This window comes from Chelon labrosus (assembly GCF_963514085.1).
Source record: "Chelon labrosus genome assembly, chromosome: 13".
In the NCBI taxonomy this organism is placed as follows: Eukaryota; Metazoa; Chordata; class Actinopteri; order Mugiliformes; family Mugilidae; genus Chelon; species Chelon labrosus.
The window spans coordinates 24,282,443-24,299,585 of NC_140346.1; the positions used below are offsets into that span (position 1 = coordinate 24,282,443).

The 17,143-nt window shown below is 42.6% G+C and overlaps 3 protein-coding genes across 10 annotated transcripts in view; 1 reads left to right on the forward strand and 2 right to left on the reverse strand.

Annotated features, from left to right (window-relative positions):
- Positions 1–1,013: 1,013 nt before the first annotated feature.
- LOC311498285 (claudin-4-like) lies at positions 1,014–2,806 on the reverse strand. The gene has a single exon (XM_084558819.1). It carries the CDS (start codon positions 1,771–1,773, stop codon positions 1,201–1,203), a length of 573 nt encoding a protein of 190 aa, XP_084414945.1. The 5' UTR covers positions 1,774–2,806; the 3' UTR covers positions 1,014–1,200.
- A 2,428-nt stretch (positions 2,807–5,234) lies between these two features.
- Positions 5,235–14,384, reverse strand: rcbtb2 (regulator of chromosome condensation (RCC1) and BTB (POZ) domain containing protein 2). 2 transcript variants are annotated; one of them, XM_084558805.1, is made up of 12 exons: positions 14,001–14,384; positions 12,880–13,014; positions 11,902–12,052; positions 11,140–11,306; positions 10,841–10,999; positions 10,083–10,190; positions 9,861–10,003; positions 9,041–9,231; positions 8,401–8,527; positions 7,067–7,206; positions 6,825–6,955; positions 5,235–6,712 (listed from the first exon to the last, which is right to left on the reverse strand). In XM_084558805.1, exons 2-12 carry the CDS (start codon positions 13,003–13,005, stop codon positions 6,572–6,574), a joined length of 1,584 nt encoding a protein of 527 aa, XP_084414931.1. In that variant the 5' UTR covers positions 13,006–13,014; positions 14,001–14,384; the 3' UTR covers positions 5,235–6,571. The 2 variants fall into 2 exon arrangements, with proteins under 2 accessions (XP_084414931.1, XP_084414930.1); XM_084558804.1 differs by having other exon boundaries at positions 13,849–14,384.
- A 328-nt stretch (positions 14,385–14,712) lies between these two features.
- The window catches only part of fndc3a (fibronectin type III domain containing 3A), a 43,515-nt gene continuing 41,084 nt past the window's right edge, over positions 14,713–17,143 (forward strand). Inside the window, exons 1-2 of one of the 7 annotated variants that reach the window (XM_084558412.1) lie at positions 14,713–15,346; positions 15,789–15,939. The gene's annotated coding sequence lies outside the window, so the exon portion shown is untranslated. Of the gene's footprint in view, positions 15,347–15,377; positions 15,476–15,516; positions 15,940–17,143 lie in introns of those variants that run through there. The other 6 variants (XM_084558414.1, XM_084558413.1, XM_084558417.1 and 3 more) reach the window with 6 other exon arrangements.

The window sequence follows — 17,143 nt, forward strand, 5'->3', positions numbered from 1 at the left end:
ATTAAAAAAAACAACTAAAAAACAACTGATGGTTTAAAAAGTTAACATTAGACACTTGGAGCTGACAGAATTGCTGCTGTGTGGGTATTGGTGTAGTAACGTTTGTGTGAGAGACACAAGGGGCAATGTTGGACAGGCAGTTACCCAGCACATGGCTTTAGAACACAGGTGTCAAACATACAGGCCGCGGGCCAAAAAGCGGCCCGCCAGAGGGTCTAATCTGGCCCTCAGCATGAATTTGCAAAGTGCGAAAATTACATAGAAGACTGCAACTTTTCAATGAAAATAACTGCTAATCCTAATTTAATCACTGTTTTAGTAAGAGGACAGAACACAACACTGAGACCCAGGACCAAACAGCACACAGCTACGTGCTCAAATATTTTTCTTAAGAAATTTCATTTTTTTTTAAGGATAGTTTACTTATTCTTCTTTGCACTAAAACAAACGGAAAAAGTCTGCACTTGTCGTTACTTGTAGGTTATTATTCAGTTATGTTGCTACTCCGGCCCGCTTGAGATCAAATTGGGCTGTATGTGGCCCCCCCGAACTAAAATGAGTTTGACACCCCTGCAGCAAATAGGAAAACATTTTATTGCAATGCAACAGTTCTGAACATCGAAGGTAAATTCCTTTCTTATGATTCATAAGGATAATAAAAAAAAAAAACAGATACATTTCCTAAAGGTGGTGGAGTAAATGTGCATTAAGTGTATTTGTTGTCTTTAAATGTAGTTGCTGGTGAGTGTTGAGTCACACATTTGCTTACACTAGCTCAGAACCGTGAAAAAACAAAAGATAATAATTTGCAAGCATGGCAAACGAGTCTGTGTTTTACAACACAATGAGGACTCATGAAATTAATAACCGTGTAATACTTTTGCAAAAATCTTTAACATTTAATGATATGTTCTCGTGTTTAAATGTTAAAAAAAATAATAATAATAAATTGACTCAGCCCACGTTAACAGATCTTGTTTTGCGGTGCACGTCTCCTTTTCTCATCTTGATGAAACAGATCTTGAAATGCTGCAGCTCCGCAAGGAGGCATTAAACTAAGCTGTGGCCACGATAAAATGACTATAAAACCATCATTAATGTGAACCCCTATCACGGAGCACAAAGCATTTGCATCAAGCCTTTTTCTTTTTTTGTAAACTCTGTCCTTCTCTCTCCTCAGACATAGTCCTTGGCTGCAGATTAACGGGGAGCCGAGTTCTTGGCAGAGACTTTATCCTTGACACAGAGGATCCCACCGCCCAGAATGAAGAGGGCCGAGGCTAACCAGCCGATGAAAAGTGCAGATCCCAGCTTCGTCTCTCGAGCATTTTCTAACAGTGGGCTGGTGAAGTCCTTAGTGTTGTACAGTGATGTCCAGCTCACTGGAATAAGGTAAAAAACACCAGCAATGATGAAGATTATACCCGATGCCATGCGGATTCTGGTTTTGGAGCTCTCATCCTTCACGTACTTGGTGCATTTTCCTCCTGCGATACCCAGGAAGATGCCAACGATACCAATCAGGATGGAGATGATGGTCAAAGCTCGGGCAGCTAGGAGGTCTGGGGAGAAATAGTCGTCTCCGTAATAATATCTGTTGTAGATTCTTGAGCGCTCTATCTCATAAAATGTCCACAGGCCTTCCCAAACCATTTTAGTATCCACGGAAAAATATGTCACTCTCCAATGGGGTATGACACAAGCAGCGATCGCTGCAATCCAGGCAATGACGCATAAGGCAAGGCCCAGCGTTTGACAGGCAGCTGACACCATGTCTTCTCAGGAAGCTCTTTGCAGTCGTCCACAAAAAGTCGCCTCTGTGAGCGCAGCTTAGAAGTGTAAATGTATAGATAAAGCTGGAACGGATCTTTTATACACCACTCAGGAAGGGCTTGACACGTGAACACAGTCGCATGAGCTGTGACGTTTCTCCCCTAAAGATCACTGTCAGGTTTTCGTCAGTTTATCTGTGCACGGCAACAACCTTCAAATCATGGTGCTGGCCAGGTTTTCTGTTTTCCGTCGTGTGTTGTGGTCGCGGTAACGCGTGGCTGGTGCAAAAAAGTCAACCTCTTTGGAACAGCTTTGCATGAACTTTGATTAATTTGCATTTGGAGTTTATCCGAAGAGTTCTCAAAATGTTTTTTTTTAATATCTACACATTGTAAATGTTTGTTTCAGCTGAAGGGTTTTCGATGAGTGACTTATAGCGGTGCGAGGTCATAGTGGATAGAAAAGTTAGTGCGTATCAAAAACCCGGTAAGGACACGGTAAAGATTTTAAGGAATCAGGATTTTTCCTCCTGATTTTGTTTCAGTTTGAAAAAAAAAAACATTAGAACACATAAAGTATGTTTGTCCACCACTGTCAAAGGCAAATGGGCTGAATATTATTAATGTAGTGTAGTGAAACCAAAATATTCAAGATTTAAATTAAGCTGTATTCAGTTTAAAACTAGCACAAATGACAGACAGCTTCAGAGACAGAAAGAACTTACTGGTCGTTACCTTTTCCCCCTGAGGCCGGATTTACACAGAATAAAATGAGCAGCACCTCTGAATAAACCACACCGCTGCCAGTACAACGTCAGCCTGAGTGCGGAAAGCTAATTCTAATTTTGTCTCGAGGGTGAAACAAGCTACACTGCAAACCCAAACGGCTGCACAGAGAGGTGTAAAAGACAAGCCCGCCGCTTAGTTAGCTCACAGGTTTCACAGATACTTCACATTTATGAGATACAGGCCCCAAAGAAGTGTGCTAGAAGGTTGTGGCATTTCATTTTGTACTGACTCAACAGTGGGTTGAGCAACGAACCGCAGCCGGAGCCACACACCGATACTTAGAATAGTTAGATAACAAGAAACCAGATGAGGTGCAGTCATCTTCTAAACATTCCTCAAACTCTTATGATACCTCTTATATATGTAAATATATAATACAAGCTAACTCACCTGTAGTAAAACTACTATAGTCCCTGACCGTTTTCTGGCCCTGTGCTCTTGTTTATTCCTAAAACAGTAACCCTGAGAGTTTGTGTGGTACTTTTACTTTAAAATAATTGGTTCCTTATTGTGATCAAGAAACTCTTAATTTTATCTCAGACTGGTACCATGAAATTAGTCCGTTACTATGCACCGTCTGCCTGCTTTGTTGATTGATGTTGTAAGTTATATATATCTCAACTAACAGCCTCCTTCAGCACACTAGACTATAAATAGGCACCTTGCCGTGAAAGGTGAAATAACCATATATTAAATGACCAATGTTTTGACCTGAATACAGCAAAGCGTTATGGATGACTCTTATAAGATGAGCCGGTGTTCCCAGCTCCACCTTACACCGAACACTGGCAGTCACAGGGAGCCTGAAAGCCACGTGGACATCATTTGTTTTGGGAGCGTCCACCAGAGAGAGTTAAGTAACTGGATTATCGTCAGTGAGGTGGCGATCTGGCTTCCATCACGATGTGTCCAAACGTGCCACCTGTTAGGGCTCGGCTTACTATGTAGGTTTTAACAGCTCATGTCAGAGACTCAACGTAAAATCAACACATTCTCTGTGTCTCTGCTTGATTATTGGATTCTCTTATTTTGTACGATATCATCATCATAGTATTTGAAACCTTGCATGAAGCCCGACTGAATGATGCAACGCTAAAAAAAAAACACTCTTACAAGAAGACGCGAACAAATGTCGGTTACTACATCTAAATATACAAGTGTGGCACATTGTGTTCTTTAATTGATTCACTTCCTGTGGCAAGGACGCAAGACTAGATCTACCCAAGCTGTACATAAAGTGGTGTAGGTCTTTTAAACAAGTGGCCTTCTAAGATTTATGTGCATGCATTTCACTACCTGCAAAAATTAGTTGAAAATAATTTTATCTATTAAAACTACTTCTGCAGAGGTAACTGAGATACACTATATTACCAAAAGTATTCGCTCACCCATTCAAATGATCAGAATCAGGTGTTCTAATCACTTGGCCTGGCCCCAGGTGTATAAATTCAAGCACTCAGGCATGCAGACTGTGAAACAAGACATTTGTGAAAGAATGGGCCGCTCTCAGGAGCTCAGTGAATTCCAGCGTGGAACTGTCATAGGATGCCACTTGTGCAACAAATCCAGTCGTGAAATTTCCTCGCTCCTAAATATTCCACAGTCAACTGTCAGCTCTATTATAACAAAATGGAAGCGTTTGGGAAAAACAGCAACTCAGCCACGAAGTGGTAGGCCACGTAAAGTGACGGAGAGGGGTCAGCGGATGCTGAAGCGCATAGTGCAAAGAGGTCGCCGACTTTCTGCACAGTCAATTGCTACAGAGCTACAAACTTCATGTGACCTTCAGATTAGCCCAAGTACAGTACGCAGAGAGCTTCATGGAATGGGTTTCCATGGCCGAGCAGCTGCAGCCAAGCCACACATCACCAAGTGCAATGCAAGGCGTCGGATGCAATGGTGTAAAGCACGCCGCCACTGGCCTCTAGAGCAGTGGAGACGCGTTCTCTGGAGTGATGAATCACGCTTTACCATCTGGCAATCTGATGGACGAGTCTGGGTTTGGAGGTTGCCAGGAGAACGGTACATTTCAGATTGCATTGTGCCAACTGTGAAATTTGGTGGAGGAGGAATTATGGTATGGGGTTGTTTTTCAGGAGCTGGGCTTGGCCCCTTAGTTCCAGTGAAAGGAACATTGAATGCTTCAGGATACCAAAACATTTTGGACAATTCCATGCTCCCAACCTTGTGGGAACAGTTTGGAGCGGGCCCCTTCCTCTTCCAACATGACTGTGCACCAGTGCACAAAGCAAGGTCCATAAAGACGTGGATGACAGAGTCTGGTGTGGATGAACTTGACTGGCCTGCACAGAGTCCTGACCTGAACCCGATAGAACACCTTTGGGATGAATTAGAGCGGAGACTGAGAGCCAGGCCTTCTCGACCAACATCAGTGTGTGACCTCACCAATGCGCTTTTGGAAGAATGGTCAAAAATTCCTATAAACACTCTCCTCAACCTTGTGGACAGTCTTCCCAGAAGAGTTGAAGCTGTAATAGCTGCAAAAGGTGGACCGACATCATATTGAATTCTATGAGTTAGGAATGGGATGGCACTTCAGTTCATAGAATGAGTAAAGGCAGGTGAGCGAATACTTTTGGTAATATAGTGTACATTAAAGCTGAACACGCAGCCCCCTGGTGGCTGCTATTGGTAAAACAGAATTACCTCACACGACATTCATAGTTATTTATTTTAATAGATACTACAATGTCAAATGTTACCATTAGTGCCACAGTTAGCATCTTACAGCATTTTCCATACAAAACAAGAACACGCTGGCATTTTTTAGTAATTATCAAAATGTTCCAAAAAAAACACACACACACAATAAAAACAAACTAATTGGCTTGTTAAAGTAATAAAGCTTTACATTCCGATTCAAGAATTCAAGATGGAAATACCTTGGCGATTACTCTAAACCAGCACAATTTCATTACCACAAGGTGCTACCGGGGGAGACGTATAAAGAAACCCTCGTAAAAAACAACAACAACTGCTTGCTGACGACATGTTAACAATTAAAAAATAATAATAAAAACTGTAAACATACCAAAATTACAATGAAATGCAGCTGTGAAATTAGCTGCATCTGCAGTGTAACATCAGGATACACAGGAATCAAACGTGTTTCAAACAGTTTCCAGCTGCACAGAGAGGGCAGACACAAGGACACGTGCAGTGGTTTGCTCTCATCTCTCATGATTATGTAACTGGCTGCACCTTCTCCCAGCGACTGCAAAACGGTGCAAATATTAGTCAACGCTAACGTCAAACGGTAACCTTAAGTTTGGATGGCGCATGAATAAGTGATGAATAACTACGATATAAAAACAAAGTGGCAAAACATTGACTTGGTTGGAGAAGCGTGCTCGTTTGTCTACGTTAAATACAACCTCCCAGTGCAGAGAGCCCTGGAATCAAGGCGTCAAATAAAAGCAGCACAGCGTGAAGGGTTAACCACTTCCTGTTTTTAACTGATCACACAGAAATGTTCGACACAGTGATATATGAACTGAGAATCTGATTGACTAACCCATACAGGTCAGAGTGATTGACCTACTTCAACCTGACTACTGAGCCTTCTACTGCAACGCATTATACTTTTGCATTTTCAGGCGTCCTGTCTGTGCTGGCGAGGAAAATCCCTGCAGCCTCGCTGAACGTCTTCGTCAAACAAAATCAGTGAAGCATAATGTCAGTGATGCAAAAAAAAAAAAATAACAGACGGAGCACTGAGGCACATCTCAAGCCTCTGCGCTGTCTGCTTGTGACTGGACCACTGGTGTAACCCAATATGCGCACCCCAAGCAAGCACTGTGTTAGTTTGAGACGTAACACAGAAGCTTCACTTCGTGGGTGAAACCTTAAACCAGTTGCCAGTATTTACATCCCCAGTGACAAGTCTTTGAAGCGCTCATCCGCCGGGTGTTTACTTTGGTCTAGGGTCGACTCTCTTCTGTGAGCTTCAACCTCACAGCGTCGGATCCATCGCTACAGGGGCACTCTAGTCAGTTTTTGAAGGCCCCGTAGCGGCTGGCTTTGCTAATGAAGTTCTTGAGCAGGTCGTGATCCATGTCTGCAAAGGCCTGGGTCTGCGTGACAGCCGTTAGGTGGTTGACGCAAAACTTGAAGCAGAACTCCTCCAGGTCCTAAAAATGAAGAGGGCTATCTGGTCAGTGCTGAGGAGTATAAGCGACTAGCTACCGTGCAGGCCCCCCAACACCACAGCGTCTGACTGTGCATCAGGGGCTAGTAGCTTACCCGCGCTTCATACTTGACAGCGGCAGACAGCAGAGTGATGGCGTTCTCTTCAGAAATGCCCCTCTTGATCGTTTCCTGGCACAACCGCTTCAGCCTCGTTTCTCGGTAGAACGTGGCCAAGTCTAGCAACCCTACACACAAGAACAAGTCTGGGTTTGGGGCTTCTCATGCACTGATTTGTTTCAATGGTTCTCTGACCTGTAAAAAAAAAAAACCCCACAGTGAGCCATTCATAATCTTACCAATAGCATCCTCTGGTGGCAGGTTAATGGTGTCTGTGTAGAGATACTCCAAGAAGGCTCTGTACACCAGGTACGAGAACTGCTGAATTTCTATGGCATCCTCGTCTGTTTCATTCAACAATGCACGGAAATGCTCACACCTGCAAAGGCAAGCAGCAGAACATATTCTTGTGACATAGAAAACAATACCATACCCGTCCTTTTAGCATGTTCATCTATCTATTACAAATCCGATTTTTCTTTTCTTTATTGACTGCTGCATTGGACACACAGATTATCGCTTTCCCCCACTGCCAATCTCTCTAAGTTCATATTTTCTTCTTCTTCTCGGGACACGGTTGAGCAAACAGCTGAGTCTGTCATTCTCTGGTGCATCTCAAACGTATCATTTGCATGCGATCTCGCCAGAGCAGACGATTTGCTCCGTTGCATATCCGTGTGAGAATGAGCTCTAAGGTTGACACTGCAGACAGCGTGGCTCCTTCCCACCGCCAGTGTGAAAGAGCAAGGGACTGGAATGCTGATACTTTGTGCTGGAGGGTGTTTATAAAAAGTAACACAAGGAAACAACAAGCCTGTCTTTCCTTCCCCGGGACTTCAACGGGAAAGACAATGAAACGCCGTCTGTCACTTTAAATACAGAAGGAACATCACACACTAAGTATTATCTGACACGATCTCAGAAAGATGGTGCAGTGAGAATGCTGTAGTAGTCACAATATGATTTCATGTTTCTATATTTTGCAATCCCAAAGTGTGTTTCTCTTCCCCTAAAGAATCCCAGTGTGGCGTACCATGTGTGCTCATTACTCATGGTAGAGCGCAACTCCTGAATGAGAAAACAACACCCATGTGACACAACTGAAAGCCAGGATGGAGAAGCAGGCAGCTGGCGTGAGGAAGACAGGAAAATAGTCTCTTAAAAACAGTGCAGTGAGAGATTGCAGTGGCCCAACATCGATGAGAAAAACCTGGAGGAACGGTTTCGGTTCCACAAAGATCACTACGCGCACCCAGATCTAATTCTTCATTTGGTTTCATTAAATAAGAACCGCAACGAGACCAAATGTCATCAAAACAGAAGGAAGCATTGCATTCATGTAAGTACACAGGGTACATTCTCACCAGACACACGGCACCTCCACTAAGTCTCATATTACTCAACTAAAATGTGTTGTTTTGTTGAAGTTTCTGCTGCCGTGAGAAACATTTTAAGAAGCGAAAAGTAAATATTTCGGGGAAACAAAAAGGTGATAAAATAATCAGTAATAAAATCCAATTTGCACTAGTTCACATCTTCATTCTGGACTTTTGAGGGTTCTTGTTTTCTGTACCTGATTTTCAGCAGGGCTTTGTGGACATGGATGCATTTCCCATCAATCAAGAACTTCAGGTCTGAAATCTCTGGACTGTCAAACTCCTTCTTCAAAGACTGGGCGACGGTCAGGTAGTCATCGCCATCTGGTAAGAACAAAGAACATCCGGTTTTTTTTTGTACACCTACAATAGAAATATCTTCATAAAAGGAAATACTAAGGAAACTAAATGTAACTGGTGTCACCATTTGTGTCTTCAGCACAGACAGAAAACACTGCACTCAAGAGAGTACTTATTATTTTAGTGGTTTGCTTGTTTAACTGATTTTTATGAGGGATGTCCGTAGTGTTACAAAGTGGAGTGTAAACAACAGATGAAGCCTCCAAGTGACATGTCAATGCTCCTCAGTTTAAGCTGAGTTCATATAAACACTTGTTTGACACTGAGAGGAAACACAGCTTCCTGTTTATATCTTAGGCCACTTCCAGGAATTTGTACCTAAGACACTCAGAAATGTGCCAACTGCATCATTATCTCTAACAGGTCACAGAGTAAAGGCGACCATATCAAGTAATTAACTACAGATTCCTTAATTATTGGGGATGGCTGAGTTTATGGACCCTTCTTCACCTTTAGAAGACTTTCTGTTCTTCTTACCTACTGAGAGGAGGTGCCACGTGACCGCTGGCGTGGCAAAGCAGGCAAAGACATCGTCTGTGCAGCTGAAATGGGTGAGGTGGGGGCTGGCCACAGCCTGACCTCGACATTGACCCCACATCAGGACCTGCCCGCTCTGCGTCTTTGCAGCTGATGTATGGCTGGTGTGACACGCAGCCACTTCCACCATCCTGCAGATAAATACAGAAGTGAAACCTTAAAAAAAAATATAGTGTTACTATAAAATACAGTATTTATCTGACAGCTGTGTGTTGACATGTGTAGTTTCTGTACTGTGCGATATTAAGCAACTAAAAATATCAGTCCCTAACAATCTTGTCACATGGTTATCACAGGACTGTTCAACCAACAGAGAACTTGTTTTCTATGCAGTTTTTGGGCATTTCAGACAAAAAAATAAATATAAGAAAGAAAAATGGAGGTGGAGTGTGTTGCCTACTAGTCTAGAGAAACATTTTATGGACATTCACTGAATTTCTACAGAAACTTGAAGGCTATACTCCGACAAACAAACAAACTGCACACAGAACCTGCTGAAGAGTTAGCGAAGACCTGGTTTAACAACCTATCGTGCTGCATAGTGGAACTGATTCTGTGGTCGCAATGTGTTGGTTCACCACAGTCACAGTGCGACTGATTCTGTGGTTCCCTGAACACAGCTGCTGTGCAAATGAGAGATTTCCAGTCAAAATGCCATAACCTGGGTCCACACACGAGAGCAGAACTGATGGTCTGTTGGTTGAAAAGCTCCATCAGTATTCACTAAGGGTGGGAAGGATGTAAAAAATAAAGTACTAACCTCTCCTTGTCTGTGTTTATTAGTGTGGGGTTAGCTTGGTTACTCTTATTGCCTGTTCCCAATTGGCCGTATGAGTTGGCTCCCCAAGCGTAAACAAACCCCTCATCCGTAAGTGCCAACGTATGCGCATATCCACAAGCCACCTATATTTGGAAGAAAGATTACGTTTAAGGTGAATGTTAAAAAAAAGGAAAAGACGTGTTTATGACATTCCTAGCTTACCTGGACGACGTTGATACCTTGGAGGGCAGCGATTCTGCATGGGGTCTGCTGATTTCCATTGTTGCCCAAACCTAGCTGTCCATTGCAATTGTAGCCCCAACCGTAGATCTGCAAACAAAGGACAAAGGACAATTGTTTTTCCAGGTATTTCAGGTGTTATTGTTGTAAGTACTAAAAGCCTACTGTAAAATATCTTAACATGTTTCTTCTCATTTCCCTTTTAGCAAATATACTGAGGTGACTTCTTGGATGTGAGGGAAATTAAAGGGGGGCCTCTGTGGATCATCCCACAGATACTTGATCAGTTTGCGATCTAGTGAATTTGGAGGCCAGGTCAACATCTTGTGCTGTTCTTCATGTTTTTTTGAGTTGTTCCTAAACTATTTTTGTGTGTGTTCCTGTGTCAGGCTGCATCCAGCTGGGGATGGCTGCTGCCATCAAGGAGTGTCATTGCTATGGGGTGGGGGTGCCTGGTCTGGTCTATGTGGGTGCTATATGTCTAAGTAACATCCACATTGAATGCCAGGTCCAAAAGTTTCCCAGCAGAACTTTGAATTAAGAAAAAACTGTAAGAAATAAACTAAATAAACTAAACTGTCACAAGATGGTCAATGTTATTTACTTCTCCTGTTACTAATTTTAATGTAATGGCTAATCGGTGCATATAACCCTTCCTCTCTGTGATGTGTTTGTGTTTACAATCAGATGCAGACACATTTTGTGGTCAGACAGCATGTTGCAGAAACCACTTCTCTTACCTCCCCGTTGTCCAGTACAGCCATAGAGCAGAGCTGACCACAGGCTATGTTAACCACCACTTTGCTTTGCAGGCAGCTGCTGACCCGACGTGGCGTCGGCTGGTTGGCTGTAGACCCTGAACCTACTTGGCCTGAGTTGTTGTAACCCCACGCGAACACCTGAACACAGAGATGAATGTTTACCCTCCATTTCGTTGTAGTCCTGTACAGTGACAATAAAGCTTCTTCTTCTTCTTCAAAGAAACACACTGATGCAGCATAAACCGACTAAAGACACGACACGTAAGAGGATACGTCACCTCTCCATCAGTTGTGAGGGCAATAGTGTGATGGGAGCCACAGGCCACCTCTGTCACCCTCTTGTTGAGGAGGTTGGTGGACACCAGAGCAGGGGTAAGTCCGTGGTTGGTGGTTCCATTCCCCAGCTGGCTGTAGCCATTGTGGCCCCAGGCAAACACCTCTCCATCTGCACAGCAGCAAGTAAACTTTTATTCGTGTTGTCGCAGTGGTTAATATTTTGTTAAAAGATAAGGATGTTCATGTGATTTACAGCAGAGGCTCAGCGCTACTCTAACAGACATCACAATGGCTGGAAATCTTGTTTAAATAGGATTTGTGGAAATCAAATATAACTGGGAAACAAGAAAAATAGGGAAAATGTTGAGAAACAAAAACTGAACTGAAACAAAACTTCACATATAACCTTAGTTATCATGGTTGGAAAACAAATTCCTCCTCTTGCAAAAGATATTATATGATGAGTAGTCAGTCAGTATTAATGAGTTATTAAAAAACACAAGATACCACCCAGTGTATTTGACTTTTATAGCATGTTACACTTCTACTGCAACTATAAGAGCAATGATTGAGTGCTAGCATAAAAGTCAAAAAAGTATTTCCCATCAATGCAAATTATCTTTGACAGCGCGTGGCAACAGTAACACAGCATCAGTATAAAACCAGATTTGCATGTGCGGCCTTGTTTGCACGGGAGTTCAATCCTCTGCCACATGAGGAAATTTACCCTCTGGTACAAACAAAGGTTTTCTGAAGTAGATTACCTGCAGTGGCGATAACCACATGGGGCCCTGTTCCGTAGCTTAGGGACACAATCTTCTTCCCACACAAGACATCGATCCGGCGTGGCTCAATAGTACTTTGAAGATCTCCAAGCCCTAAACAGCCACTGCAGTTGGTGCCTAGAGCAAAGACCTGTGGAGACCAAATGTCACAGCTGAAGCGTTAGAGAGTGCTATATTCTAGTGTTTACAGATAACCCTCAGCATTTCTAGTGAGATAACATACTTGGTATTTTAGTTGACTAAATATAAACACTTACGACCACTGCAATTTCCCCGTTGCGGGACAAATAAAGGTTTTTCTTAATTTTAATCAAGGTTTAAAACTTGGGAGTGTGAAAACCCATTTTGTTTGTAACATTAGAATTGTACAACTAGTGATTACAATTAATAATAATAACATAATTACTAATTAAATTGTCAATTAATAGATGACTTATTTCAGCACCAACAGATGCAACCGAAATTACACCTGCAACCAAACTGGAGTCATTTTTTAAGATTTCCCAAAATGTTAGACGTATGAAATGGAACCAGTTAAAGTAATAAAATGCACACACACAGGCCAGACCGAATGTAATGTGCACCGTATTTTTATTTAGCGGCACAGTCCACTGCTCCACAACATCAACCGTTTGTGCCACAGGGACAAACAAATTGGCAAGAGTGGAAAGATGAGCAGTGCGCTCCACGTTTCCACAGGATAAAAATGGAGCTCGCTCAGGTATTAGGCCCGTATGACTAAAAATAGCCTCATTCTATCTGCTTATCCCTGCGCCTGGAAACGCTCCTCGCATCAACCAGAGACTGAGACGCTCAAAGCATTTTTCGGTCCCGCTCCTGGAACTAAATCATCAGATCAATATAATGAAAGCAGATTAAGTCTCTCAGGCCCTGAAACACAAGTTCATATAAAACACAAGAGGATTATAGCGCCAGTGCTTAAAGCCCAAACGTTACCTCGTCATTAACTGTGACATAGAGGGCTTCGTTTGCGGCGCTGCCAAAGACACAAGCCTGCCGGATAAGCCGTAGTTCCTCAGGAGGAAGGAGTGCAAACACTGGCCACTTCCCCACGTCCAGCATACTACTCAGCTGTGAAATGAAAGGAGAAAGCACAGTTAAAAAGTTGTGAAGGCAATTGGTGATTTACGCAAGGGTAAAGCATTTCTGCTCTGGTTGATAAACTACACACAATGCTAAGAGTTTTTATAGTTCAATTATTAAAAAGCTGCCCGCAAAAGCATGCCAACCTAAACTGCTGAATGGATGAATGTGTAAGCTGGGAATTAAGTATTGTCTAGTCCACAGCAACCGATGCATAACTTAAAACCTGACAGGGTAAGATGTTCACAGTGTTTACAGTGCCTCAAAGCGCTCCGAAGCACAGACAGAAACTGGGAACTGAGCCCTGTTCCACGGACAAGATTAAAACAAGTACGCACGGTGGCTGAGGTAAACTAATGTGTGAAAAAGCAAAGCCTGACACATTATTTCCACCTCATTTGAAGAATGAGCTCATAAATGGATTGTAAATGCGCTCTCCGCCCTTCTGTGTTTAATGGAGATCAGTAGGCTTGACTTCTTTTCAAGATAAATACATGCTCATAAAACCTGCTTGCTGTCTTTTTTGTGTTACCAACTACATAAAAGGGTATTTGATAAAACCAGTAAAATGAATTTCTATTCTAAACCTCAAAGTTTCAAAAGGCACTCATAGCAATATGTTTTACAGTCATATCTGGTAAAAGCACAGTCATATTTTCTCAGCCAGTAACTACATGAAGGTGCACTTAGCCTGAACCCTGACCCATGAAGCATACACACCGCTTTCAGGAGAAGTTCAGCACTTCACATTAGCAAATTGCTAACGAGGCTACAAGCAAACAAACACAGCTAGAACTGAACATGTCGAGTTATCAAACTTACAGCATGGGGCTTCCAAGTTGAAAACATAACAAACGCTAATGTGTCATGCACCGTTAACGGAAGCTATTATCCAGCGAAAACTATTGCGCTAATTAGCATAAGGAGCGCCGTTGCTACTGGTAGCCGCTGACGGTCCCAACTGTTGACGTTACCTTGCGGTTATTCTTGCTAGTGTTTCGTCCGGGGTTGACGTTTTCTAGTCAACAGCGACACTGAAAAAATATCAGCTGACATATCTAGCAAACGTATTCACTAAAGGAATCATGTCGGCAGACTGGCGAGAACCTAGCTTCACCGTAGCTGCTACGGTTGCAGCTTGTTGTTGCTAGCTTTGATCGCTACACCAACGCCTGAAAAAAAAAACACCCAATACTTCCTGTAATCGCGTGATGCGTTTACAGAAAGTCGGAAATTTGAACTCCTATTGTTTATTATTGCAGAAACATCACCTGTCCCAAAGACGAACATAAATTTAGTTTTTAAAAAACAATTTAAGTACTCCACAGACTTTAACACAACCAAGTAATACGTTGTGGTTTATTATTATATAATATTGTTTATTTTCACATTGTGCATAACCACTAAATAATTTCAAGTTTCTTGATTTATTAGTATACCGCAGACACATTTCTGTTTATCTTTATTTTTTTGGATGCATTAGATCGTTGCTTCCAGTTTTAACAGATACTACCAAGACAAAGGGATAATAAATATGTTATGAAGAAGGATAAGACTGCTTGAACTTGAAAACAACTTGTATCCCTCTGTCTCACGGATCATCTGTAAACTGTTTTTTTTTTTTTCACTACACATTTCATTAAATACTGTGGCAGAAACAGTGTGGTACTCCTGTATAAAGTCCAGCAGGTGGAGCCACGGATAACCAAGTCTTGACCATCTTGACTGTACATACACTACACACATCTGTGCAAAAATCCCCAATAAACATGAGAAGATTTTATGTCAGAATAAAACAGTTATGTGTGTTCAATGTCATTTTTGTGACTTAGTAAATAAAATCACGTGCAATACCTCAATAAATTGCACAAATTAGAAGTGTGTGTACTTTTTTTTTCTTGGGGTAAATATGAAAGCAAATAACTGAAATATGTCTACTTTTCATTTAATGCGGTCTTGTTATCTTGCTCGTTGCACGTGGGCTGGTTAGATGGACGGATGTGATGAGGCACTTTGGCTATTTTTTTTACTTTTTCTTACTCATAGTGATTTTCCGTTCATGAATGAACACTATCAACAGTACCATTTACTGGCAACATGACGCTATTAAGGTGGACCGGAAACTTCCTCCAAAACCACACTGGCCGCGGCTCTAAATCTGAGCCATATTTGTACATCGGGACCGCAGGACTGAGTCTGCCCCTTGTGTGTTGTTATGCAGCCGAAACAAACGCGGTCGCATTTCACAGAGGCTTGACTTGGACGAACCGATCACAGACACGTCAACCATAAGGTCTTCCTTAATGACGTGGAAATGTAGGTAGGTAGACATATGACGTGCCACATAACGCCGCTTGCACACTCACCGCGTCCGCGACACGAACAAAACCGAACAATGTGACAACGATTTAAATGTCCCTCATCGATATCTTGGAATTCGGGATTCGCGGTGAGTTGCCGTCAATGCGCATGCGCACTAAGCCCCCTGTGAGCGATGGCGAAATTCCTGCCTTTTATGCAAGGAACAGGGTTGGATGGAAAGTTACCTCGGTAAAACTGGCAGTTAGGCTAACATTGTCGACACTTGGCATCGTCGCTGTTGCTCGGTAGTTACTTCAACCTGCTTGAGGCGTAGTTAACACAAGCCATCGGCGCTGATATTGCGAGAAAAGCACATCATCTTGCTAACTATTAGCTAGGTAGCATTAGGTGGCTAACGCTAGTATGTCACACTCTGCCTTGTCTTGTGTTTGTCTTGGTAGCTAGCAAGTTATCAGTCTCAGGTGTTGCAGAAAGTAGCTGGTCGTCGGAGCTTGCTGACGTTAAACAATTTCTGGAAAAGCTGCGTAGGAATCGTCGCTGTGCATCGGCGTGTCAGTCCAGACTGCTGCTGCTGCTGTGCCAACAGACTGAGTGAGTAACGTTAGCTGTGCTATTGATAATAAATCACTTGTGCTTCGAACAAGGTGTGTTAGCGGTATCTCTAGGGGGCGAAAAGCAACTAGAAATAATCTATAAGGTTATTGTCTGTCAATGCCTTGACTGCAGTGCTATGTTATAGTTAGATAACACACACACAGCTATGACATAACGCTAAGCACACACACCTGTAGCCAGAGTAAACAATTGCTTTGAGTGCAAGGTTGCTAACCTGGTGGCTAACAAATACGCAAGCATTATCTCTGAACGTAGACTTTAGTGTTATTAGCGTGGTATGTTAAATAGAACCAGTTCGTGCCTGTGGTTGAGAGGCCTGGGAATAATAACCAAGGCAGACATGGGAGAGGAGAGGAGAGGATAGCTACAACGATAAGTTCAATGCACTTAATGGATGGCCAGCTGTTGCACCTTTTACAGATGTTTGTCACAGGAAGAAAAACAACAAACATATCTCCAGGCGTCACAGCTAAGCCTCCACGTTAAACCTTCAGTGTTTTTAGTTGTTATTAGATACTGAGGCCTTGTTCCTTATCATTACTCACAGTTTTTGCCCAGGCCTTTGACTGATTCTTAACAATGGTGGTTAAGCAAAACAGCTGTAGCATGCCCTTTTATTCTGAACAAGCCAAGGTGTTTCCCCTCCCCGTTTCACCAAAACTGTAACCGAAAAACAGCTGCCGTGTCCCTTTCAACTGCACCATCAGCCATAAACAAATGTGATGTGCGGGCAGGGTAACAACAGATGTGACCACAATTTCGATACCGAAGTTGTGTTTGTTGTGCTGCAACAGGAAAGGCTGCTCGGCGGCTTCGGTGTGATGCAGCTGCGGCGGGGGTTTAACATTAGAGTCAGGTGGCGTTTGTCGTGCTGAAGAGATTCCTGATTATTTTATCTGAAACTATTATTGCCTCATACCTCTTTTTAGAGAAGGCATGGGAGGGAAATGGGGAAAGCACCGACACTCTGATCATGATTTAGGAACATGTCTTGTCACACAGGCGGGTATTTAATAACTGGAGTCTCCAAAATTCCTCATAGTTTCCCTTTTGTTAAAGGTCTAAAATGAGATTGTCATATCTTCCTGTGTCATTAAGTGCATGTTGAGGGGAGGCGGATGTAAAGAAGACAAGTGTCTTTCATTACATCTGATTTTATTGAGCTACAGGTAACTGTTGT